This window comes from Fopius arisanus, unplaced genomic scaffold (assembly GCF_000806365.1).
Source record: "Fopius arisanus strain USDA-PBARC FA_bdor unplaced genomic scaffold, ASM80636v1 scaffold00009, whole genome shotgun sequence".
NCBI lineage: Eukaryota > Metazoa > Arthropoda > Insecta > Hymenoptera > Braconidae > Fopius > Fopius arisanus.
This window is the reverse complement of record NW_011887748.1, coordinates 1,381,719-1,391,625: the sequence shown is the minus strand read 5'-3', so window position 1 is coordinate 1,391,625 and position 9,907 is coordinate 1,381,719. Positions and strand designations below refer to the sequence as shown.

At 39.5% G+C, this 9,907-nt stretch overlaps 3 protein-coding genes across 4 annotated transcripts in view; 1 reads left to right on the top strand and 2 right to left on the bottom strand.

Annotated features, from left to right (window-relative positions):
- Positions 1–1,926, top strand: part of LOC105274103 (uncharacterized) — a 17,220-nt gene extending 15,294 nt beyond the window's left edge. Inside the window, exons 5-6 of one of the 2 annotated variants that reach the window (XM_011316958.1) lie at positions 827–990; positions 1,183–1,926. In XM_011316958.1, coding sequence (XP_011315260.1) covers positions 827–990; positions 1,183–1,683 — 665 coding nt within the window. In that variant the 3' untranslated portion in view covers positions 1,684–1,926. Of the gene's footprint in view, positions 1–823; positions 991–1,182 lie in introns of both variants that reach the window. The other variant, XM_011316957.1, reaches the window with a different exon arrangement.
- On the bottom strand, positions 1,692–8,590 carry RhoGAP15B (RhoGAP_ARAP and RA_ARAPs domain-containing protein RhoGAP15B). Its single transcript, XM_011316959.1, has 7 exons — positions 6,117–8,590; positions 5,617–5,806; positions 5,409–5,532; positions 4,432–4,668; positions 3,936–4,148; positions 2,570–3,437; positions 1,692–2,498 (listed from the first exon to the last, which is right to left on the bottom strand). The coding sequence occupies exons 1-7, from the start codon at positions 7,910–7,912 to the stop codon at positions 2,318–2,320; spliced, it is 3,609 nt and encodes a 1,202-aa protein (XP_011315261.1). The 5' UTR covers positions 7,913–8,590; the 3' UTR covers positions 1,692–2,317.
- A 292-nt stretch (positions 8,591–8,882) lies between these two features.
- On the bottom strand, positions 8,883–9,865 carry LOC105274101 (acyl-coenzyme A thioesterase 13). Its single transcript, XM_011316954.1, has 3 exons — positions 9,459–9,865; positions 9,198–9,379; positions 8,883–9,115 (listed from the first exon to the last, which is right to left on the bottom strand). The coding sequence occupies exons 1-3, from the start codon at positions 9,546–9,548 to the stop codon at positions 8,962–8,964; spliced, it is 426 nt and encodes a 141-aa protein (XP_011315256.1). The 5' UTR covers positions 9,549–9,865; the 3' UTR covers positions 8,883–8,961.
- Between the last annotated feature and the right edge of the window lie 42 nt (positions 9,866–9,907).

Here is a 9,907-nt window from a genome sequence, read left to right as displayed (position 1 = left end):
GCTTCAGGGCTAAAGTAAGAGGGTACAAAAAAAAGTGCACAGGGTACATTCAAGTACTCAATGAGTACAATCCAAACCAACAAAAAAAAGTTAGATTTTTCAAACTTCGATGCCAACTTCACATAGCTAAAATTCCTATCCATTTTCACTCAATCCATTTACCTTATCCACCAAATTATTCATTAATCCGAACGTCACGCGGGGCCTCATTGGAAATCATGGTGAGGCCCCACTCGTACAAGGTCATCTCGCCGGTTCTTTTCCTCGTGATCGATTTTCATTCTGGGATAAATAAATTTCTCCGGAAATATCAGAACATCCGGCCATTGGTTTGGAATTTTTTATTGCTCATACCTGAATTTATGAAGCGCTTTCTGTGAATTTTCGCAGAAGTGCGTCGATATTTATTTTCAGTCCCATATAACGCCCTCCCCCCATAATCCGGGTATATGTCAATGGGACTGAGTTTAGGACCCAGTGGTTTATTTTTCTCAGAAGACCCCCCGAGTGGTTAAAAGCAATTCCGGTTTGAATGCCCATTACAATGGAATTTATAGCCTCCCTATTTTATTTTCGCAGATTTGAATTCAAGATTTGTTCTTTTATGATGGAAACGTGAAACTTGTTCATGCAAATAACATCTTTGGATTGAAACTGAAGAGCAAAACGTTAATTCTTGTAGAGGAATGAGTAACCAATCAATAATTATTCTGAGGAATTGAATAAATTATTGCCTTGGATTCCTGATAAAAGAATTATTTATGCTAGACTCAAGGCCAAATTGTCCGATGTACAATGGTTTTTCCTTTCTATTTTTCCACAGCAGTAAAGAAGTCAAGACCGCCTCTACTGAGGCATCGAAAATTAGCTAGAACCCTGGCAGCATTGCAGACTATTTTGGGTATTGCTGTGACCTCCTTATCCCTCTGGTTACTTCTATGGTCACCAAACTTACCTCTCGGCGACAACCCATATTGGAGTGGAATGCCAGTAAGTACGAATTCCCTATCTCGAAAATTTCCATATCGAAACCCTCTATTTAGCATTTTAAAAAACCCGTTAAAATGCTAAACCGAGGCAACAGCCAACAGGTCAGTCAAATAAAAATAATTTCTACAGTGAACCTAATATAATATATAATATAAATGAATAATGAATAATTAAATTATAATTGTTTTTCAGTTACTGGTCTCAGGGAGTTTTGGAGTTTGCCTCCTCTTTTGTTTCAAGAGAGAATATCCTGGGATGAGTCCAGGCTTCTGTCTCTCCACCACTAAGGCTATCAGTATTTTTTTATCAATACTAGCATCATTGGCCTGCTTGCTCGCATGCACTGCTGCAATTATTCATCTCGTTAAGCTGAGTGGCCTTGAGTGTACACCAGCACGAGTGAGAAATGCAACGTGTGCCTGTCGGCCAAAAAGTAATATTGCCAGTGCTGCAGAGCCAGCTCTTAAATACGTTGATCTCAACTGTCCTGAGGTCGAGGGTATTCTCACGATTTTATTGATTCTATCTGCCTGCTGCAATGCATTAGGAGCGATAATTGCTAGTTGGTATTTGTACCTTCACTGGGGCACACGGGACAACAGGCCAAAGTACATTAAAGTGAGAACAAGTGTTAATCCTAGTGTTGCACTTGACTCAAGACCAATTTACAATCCAAACATGAATAATCGATGACGCGATAGACTGATGATATATTCGAATGTGGACCAGTATTTTAGATATTAAAGGTGTGAATGCTGTTGGTGTGATTTGTACATTTAATTATACAGGAAATTTGTGTAATTCATGACTTTTTTTATTGTTTGTAATTGATGAGGAATTTTTATCGGTTTTAGTGACAGATTTTTCGTATCGTCATAACAAATGCTCATTAATCCAAATCAAACTACTGAATAAAAACACTTTTTTTTATCATAATTTATTGTTTATTTAGTTGACAGATCAGGTCGATCGATTAAAATATGAATCTCTTCGATATAAATTTTTTAAGGCACCTCACATTACGGTCTACGTTTTTATCGAGTTATCGAGGAAATATAAATCTCTGCGTAATACTTGTTGAATATTTAGATTCTTCGGTCAATCACAGATATTTTTCGATAAAAAGTGAATTCCAATTCTTTGGTGTCTCACTGTTTGTGGATTGAGCACTAAACGGCATCTATACAGAATCATATCAAAAGCTCCGGGCAAGAAAATTCAGCGTACATTAAAAAATATTCGTGTATATATTATATTCTAGATATGCAATGATAAACTAAGCGGTGAATTAAATATGGAGTGATAGCAATTGGATAAAAATAGAAAACTATGGATCCATTAAGTTGACAGCTGATGGAAAAAGATCCATCTGATGTTCACCAAAGAGCATCGCTGCTAGCCATTTATATTGATCTACAACAGAGGCACCAGCCAGTGTATAACCGAAAAATGGAGAGTCTTTAGTTCTCGTTCGTTCTTCGTTCTTCAATAAAAAAGTGATTGACCACCTGTGGACAGGAGAAATGTGGATTGACATCTTCTATTAAATGAAAACAATCACAACTTCACAGTTACTCACCCCATTTGTGGATTTCTCTTGGGCTCATGTCCCAAATACCAGATGATATCTTCAATCTTCCACTCGTGAAGCTTGACAGCACAGGCTTTATCCTTGTAACAGCACAGCTTTGCTTGGCTGAACTCGAAGGTATAGCTCTTGAAACACTTCGACTTCGTGTCAGCGAACTTGAGTTCCCCAGAGGCAGTCATGGGTGGTTTTATCCTGGGAACGATGTCCCTGTAGAGCCTATCCTTCTTCAAAAGAAGAATATTATTTTTCCGGTCCTCTGAATCGCAGTAGCCCCACCTAGCCACAACCTCGAGGACCTTCTCTGCATGATGAAGAGGCCTGTGAAGAGCTCCATCGAGAATCGACTCCTCCAGGGACAATTCGTGCACCGAAATCGCAGTTTTCTCTGCCAACTCCTTACAGATATCTGATGCTGTCTTCTGGGGTCCAATCGTCACGTTACAACACTCGCCCTCTTTTCCAAATAAATAAATCCAGATTTTTAAGTCACCAGAGGGTGCACCACGTACTCCATTATTCGAGGCATGATGACGTTCAAGTACTTCAAGAATTTTCGCCTCTTTCATCAGATCTTCAGCTGACAGTTGATAGAGTTTTGTGTACAGTCGAATCAAATCACCAACGACTAGTGTTTCTGATTTATTCCACTCCTCAGCACTTTTACCACCGGCGTGCATCAGTGTTGGTCCCCAAACCGCTGATATATTCTCCACAGTCATCAGATTCCTGGAATTCTGTTGACTCAGACAGTGCAGATGTCCCAATATTCGTCTCAATGTGGAACCAGATACCGCATTCAGCACAGGAAAGAGGATTTTTCTGTAGGCGTTTGCTCGTTCCTCATCATCACAAACATCTGAAAATAAATAAAACAAGTCAATTGGGTGAGAAAGTAACAATAAACAATTGACATTTCAAGATTAGATCAAGTATTCAAGCTGATGACACAGAGGATATAAACATTTTTTATTTAATTCACCCGTTCGTCGATTCTATTAATACGATTTTAGAAATTCTCCCAGAGAAATATCAAATATTAATACCAGAGATGCAAATGTTTTAATTTTCCTCGATGTCTACGTTTTTATCTCATAGACTAATGTGGAAAGAAAATCATTCGTCATGGAATCGTCGATAGGTGAGAGTTTTACTGGACGTGATGAATCATCGCTGAATGACCTCCGAGAGAGCAAAGAGGCGAGAAAAACATACTGACAACGACTGGGGGTCAATGATCGTTAATTAACCCATTGAATTCACTCTCAGCAATCATCGGTGCAAATTTCTTTTAAATAATGAAATATGGGGCAAACTGGTTTGCACTCAAGGATATTAATGTCGAAATGGCTCTTACCAATGGCTCGACACAGGGAATCATGAATACTCGTGGGTAAAAGTGGCTCTGGTAAGTCTCGGAGGAATCTGCGGAGTACTGTTGCCACATCGTGTTCGGAATATGAGACCCGAGTGATTTGCGTTGCCCACGCGTCTTTTCTAAATGCCTCAAGTAATCGAACTACTGCACTGCTTGATCCACCCTTTCTGTATATTCCTTCGGACATTATTCCTGCAATTAAATATGAAAAAGAAACACACGAGATGTGACTACAATCATTAAATTTACAATTGCGACATCATTCTCTCATTTTCCTGCCACTTTTAGCCATTTACGTTATTACGTTTTTACAAGATACAATAAGAGACTCAATGGCCCAAAAAAAAGATAATAGCCAGCGGTTAATAGAAACGAGTGAATGAATATCCGGGAAATAGACGATTTGTCGACCTGTCGTTTTGGAATTTCCAGAACTATTCTGCCTGTCTTTAGCTTTATCAATTATTATTTTTACCGTGTGCATAAATAAAATTGATGCACTTGTCGAGAATAACGGGTACATTTTCTTGAGTGAGTTGTTGGTCAGTTAGAGCAGGACCACAGGTGGTGGCAGCTTGATAAAGTGCATGTCTCCAGACAGCGACTTCTCGGGTTCCTGGGGCAGTCAAATGAAGGGCTGCACGCACCCCATCGATAACTACCACTGGAACGTTCCCCTGACTTGGAATCGGTCCCTCCTGATCCCTCAGTACTGAATAATAATTAATTCACTAATGAAGTGTTGAAATAAAACGTCTACATTTTTCTGGACAAGTTTTTTTTGCGAATATCTCAGAACTGAAGGCGAATACGAATATTTTTACTCATACATTTTCTCCAGAAAAATGTGAGAGCTACAAAAAAGGTATTCATGAAAATATCCCCATCTCCCTTCCGCTCCGAGATAATCGCTGAAAACTGCCCTGAAAAAAATGTACTTATTCCAGTTAACCAGCGGAGTTATGAATCATTGTTCTCTGGCGAAAAAAAAAAACGTGGGAATGATTCAAGAGAATTTAATTAATCGAGTGATGACTAAACATCCAGTCTATCCGTATTTTTATTTTCTATAAAGCGAGGGACAATTTCATCTCACAATTAACTCGACGCGTTTAACTGCTCTTACAAAAGGGAAGATAAAAAATCATTGATAAACGAATGACAACAGTGGAATATTTAGTCTCCGATGGTTCAATAGTCATTACAATGAGCGTACAGTAATATCGAGTGAAGGAACATCCGGTGAGTTTAGTTGCCACTGGCTGATTCTGTTTTAAACTAGTTCGTAGTTGCGAAATCGCTATCACAAGTGTAACGCATCAGCTTATGCGAATGATTCATAACAACAGCAATTACATTTTTCTATTTTTTCCCTCGTTGTTAGGACCCAGTTCAATCGTTATCTCGATTGATATCGATCGCTGCAAAATTGATATTATCGATAAGACTTACAAATACATCGAGCTTTCCTCAGGTCCAATTTTTCAAATTCCAATGGTTCAAATGAACGCGTGTAAATTAATGTTCTCTGCTGAAGAAGAACCCAAGCTGGGAACCAAACACCTGTTACACCTTCCTGAAAATATTTAATTGTGGGAACTATGTCATGCGTCCATTACTCCCGACGGTAAAAAAATTGTTATCAATTTAACGGATTTACCTTGAGATAAGCCCAACCAGCTCGAGTCAAATCGGATGTGTATTTCACCGGAAAAACGGGAGTCAGAGCTTCCAAAATTCTCTGGGCCCAAATTCTTCGCTCGGTTATGCTCTTCGCATAAAATACGTGAACACCGGGTTTTCCCTCAGAACTCACTGCAATACAGTGTACCGTTTCCCCATCGACGATTCTACATAAAATAATTCTTTAAAAAATCCATTGACCTAGAAAATCCCCCAACTTCACCATCTGTGAAAAATTCCGTGAACGCTTCGACCTTGAATTAATCCCAGATAAATTCCAGATAAATTCCACATAAATCGATAATTAATCAAAATTTTAAATTATACTTCTCTCACTTCAAGTGAACTAAAGCATTAATTTTCAAATGATTGTGAATGCAAAAAACGGTGCAACAAAAATTAAATAAAATAGCGTAAGAAATAACGCAGATCCATTCCCACTTCAATAACTCCTCTAATTATTTCGATTAAACTCACTTGACATCCTGGAGAAGATGTACACTCTGCACACTATCAAGTGCCAGAGACTCTTTAACCGTGGTCATGGCTTTATCAGTGTAGAAACAAATTTTTTGATCACTCAAAACAGCAGCTCGCATTACGAGATCTCTCGCCCTCTCAATTCCCACCCCAGGACGATAAACAATTCCCCGATGACAAACTGGCACAACTTGTTCCTCAATAATCGGTCTCCTCATCCTCTGACTCTCAATTCCCCTCTTCCCCTCTCCCTCCCTCCCAACGCGCAACAATTTTTTATTTTTTATAAAATTTATAACATTTGGTTTAACGTGAACAGTAGAATCGTGTAATTTTTTCAACTTCTGCATCACTGATGTTTTTTTATCAGCCAGAGGTTTTCCTGGAGACTCCAGAGGTCCTGGAGATCCTGGAGGAACTTCAAGCTGTGGTTTTCTGGGAGGAACAGCTGGTTGCTTTCTCCTCCCTAAATTCACGAGTTTGGGGAGAAGAGCTGGATTTTTTGTGGTTTTCTCTGGCACCTGGGGAGCCTCTACCATCTCCACCTCGTCGTACTCATTTTTAGGTAGAGAATCGTATCTCCGAGGTACAGCTGGAGCTGGGGATTTTTCTCCGTCATTGTCAAGCTCGTCAGACTCATTGTCATGTTCCTGAAGATCCGCCAGACTCCCATCACTACTCGTTGATTCATTGGTGGCTAGCAGAGCCTCCAGCAGCATCAGGTCATTACTCTCATAATTCCCATAAGTATTCTCATCACTCCTCGCAAAGGGATCGAACTCGAAGAGCAGTGACTTGCTGTTCATTCTCACTTCATCATCCCGAAAGGCCCTTGGAGTCCAGTTCTCGTACAACGAGTTCCTCACGGATAAACTGCTAGCAGTAGGTGTGAGAGGTGTGAGAGGTGTGAGAATATCAGGCTCGCTCAATTCCTCAGGTACTCTCCGTTCGTCGTGACATTTTTTTCGCTGTCCGATCTGATCGTCGATTTCTCTCACCACCTCTTCTGGAATGGCATCCGCCAGCTGTTTCTCAGACGTTGAATCGTAAAAGGTCCAGGAATCTGATCTCGAGAGGCGTTTAACATCAGCTGTTGTCTCTGAGAGATTTAAACTCTGATCAGAGTCACTCTTGCAGTTCTCTGGGATGTGATCATCATGGAGCCGATCAGAAACTGTGGAACTCAGTGTATCATATCGACTGCTTCTACCGGAAGTCACTGACTGCAATTCGTCATATATTGATTCATCCGGAAGTGGAGGAGGTGGATAAACTGGTGGGGGTGGACTGTATCGAGCCTCAGTGAGATCCTCTTCATTTCTCATTGACTTCAAATTCGATTGCAAAGGGCTGTAGAATGAAATTGAACTGAAAATGTCATCACACCCTGGCATTGACACACACCGATCTTCATTCTTCTTCTTGTTGTCACTGTCAACCGAGTCGTGATCGTTGGTCGACGTCAGTCTCCGTGTCAACAGGTTCTTCACTGATTTCTCCAGGCGAATGCTCGCATTTCTAGTGCTCGATATCACAGCTTTACCCTTCACCGTCATCTTCTCGGATATTTCATCCTTTAATTGTCTTGATGAATTACCCAAGTTCCTGAAGAGCGATCTCTCGGAGCTCGAGCTACGGCACTCCGATGAGGATTTCTCATCACTTTTCTCTGATGTCGTTGATAATGATGGACTTAATGAACGAGGGACTGGCGGAGGCACGTGGGTTCTTGGTGCTGGAACTGGTTGACTGGAAAATGTTGATCGGGGCTTTGGAATTGGTTTCACCTCCATTATGAATTCTCTTATGGGTTCAGGGAAATCGTTGGTAGATCCATGAGGAATTATCCATCGAGTTTATGCCCTTTTCTGGGAAGAGGAAATTATTTTGTTGTGAGTTGAAGACGAATAACGACTGCATTCATTTCTTCTCTCGTCTGGAGTTACATGCGGGTAATAACTCTCGAATTACTCATCCACCAATCAATGAAAGTTATGTTGAGTATCATGGAGTTTACTTTATCGTTGTAGATTTTTTTTTGTCTCTGTATCATCCATTGTTTCTTTACGATAGAAATTTATCGAGGAGTTTCAAAGAGAAGATGAACTGCTATTTTTAAAAAAACTTGTGTTTTTATTCGATTCGAGCGATCATTTTTATCAAATTTAAATAATCTCATTTGGACAGCTGATTTTTCCTGTCATCAGTCACGAGAAGAGTGTGTCACCCACAAAACACTAATGACACTCGAGGTTTTTTCACTTGACGCGCAACAGATGGTTTTGACTCTTTTAATATAGATGAGTTTAAATACCCGAGAATTTTTTCTGTTGCGGGATAAATTCCGGGGATAAAAATTGTATAATTATTTCGCGCTATTACAATGTTGATTAAAAAATTGGAAGGTAGAGAAATTGTGGGGAATTCTTTGTTGGAGCTGGCCGAACTCCATGAACACTTTGGTTCGACCTCGAAACATCCACTGCTGCTTTTCCCTCTTTCTTCATTACAATTCCCCCACCATTCACTCAGTTATGAGTTTAGTGAAATTACCAGCAACACAATGACTGGAAATCCCTACACCTGGGGAATTTATCGTCCCGGAAAGATAAGTGATCGATAGAGAAATTTATGTCAATTCTTCAACATAAATGATATTTTCCTGATCAGGATTAATTCCTTTGAATGGAAAAATCCATTGGAAAATTGTCCGAGTGCAAATTTTCCGTCGAAACTTTCCGGGGAAAATTATAACTGTCTGAATTTTTCCTGTTTTAATCATCCTATTTATTTCTATCGCATTTACATTTCTGGTTTTGGGAAATATGAGGCAAGGGCGAGTTTAAGAGCCTATGAATTTCGTGTGCTGTCCACGAGCAACGATTGCTCCTCCTTTCTTAAACATTTCGACTTCGAGAAAAGCTAGGGTTCTCCCAGCTTTTACTGTTTTAGCATCGACAGTAATGACTTCCCCGGGAACCGCAGATTTTAAGAATCTAAAAAGTGAATGATTATTAAGTGAATTATTTTAGAAGTTAAATTAAAAGTGTATCAAAAGTGAATTTTAAATAAACTCACGAGACATTGAGGTCAACAGACACACCAGGAAATCCAGATTTCGTCATTAAAGCATAACTGGATATACAATCAATAATCGTAGCTGAACATCCGCCGTGTAAAGTACCAGCAGAATTTAAATGCTCATCACCAACAATAAATTCCGCTTTGCACTGTCCATCCCCAGCTGACAAAAATTTCATCTGCTCCAAAGCAAAAAAAGTAAATGAGATATTCATTAAAAAAAACTCGATGAATAAAATAAAATCGATGACTACTCACGCCTTTGAGACATGCTGCATCGAATGAATTTAGTCTCAATGATCTTTCAACAATTGCCTTGACTAATTCCAATCCTTTGCTGCTTGACATTATTTCTCTCAACAGAAACACTTGCTTTCGAATTGTATGATGCCTTAACTGAATCGACAATCGAATGAACACAGCAGGATTTCGAAAGGATTAATAATTATTGCACATAATTAACCTTAAAGCCAAGGGTCATGTGTCATGCTGCATCATCACGAATTGAGTTATCTTCAAACCCTCGAACTTCCACTCAAAATCAATTCAAAGTATCTCCACTATTTCGTGTGGATGAATGAAATCGTATGATCTTCCTGGAGAAAAAAATATCCCTGAGAAAAATACAATTGGAATTCCAAAATGATATTTATAATTCCCTCCAGCGTGAAGTTGGCACAGCCATTTAAATCGCTCTTCTGCACGAA

What these genes read in the sequence shown, in the direction of transcription:
- RhoGAP15B (XM_011316959.1), bottom strand. Translation starts at nt 7,912, where the DNA reads ATGGAGGTGAAACCAATTCCAAAGCCCCGATCAACATTTTCCAGTCAA. An exon ending in CTGGTTGGGCTTATCTCAAG is followed by an intron (nt 5,533 to 5,616) that starts GTAAATCCGTTA and finishes AAATATTTTCAG; the next exon opens with GAAGGTGTAACAGGTGTTTG. An exon ending in TTCCCTGTGTCGAGCCATTG is followed by an intron (nt 3,438 to 3,935) that starts GTAAGAGCCATT and finishes ATTTATTTTCAG; the next exon opens with ATGTTTGTGATGATGAGGAA.
- LOC105274101 (XM_011316954.1), bottom strand. Translation starts at nt 9,548, where the DNA reads ATGTCAAGCAGCAAAGGATTGGAATTAGTCAAGGCAATTGTTGAAAGA. An exon ending in ATGCAGCATGTCTCAAAGGC is followed by an intron (nt 9,380 to 9,458) that starts GTGAGTAGTCAT and finishes GCTTTGGAGCAG; the next exon opens with ATGAAATTTTTGTCAGCTGG. An exon ending in TCTGTTGACCTCAATGTCTC is followed by an intron (nt 9,116 to 9,197) that starts GTGAGTTTATTT and finishes TTCACTTTTTAG; the next exon opens with ATTCTTAAAATCTGCGGTTC.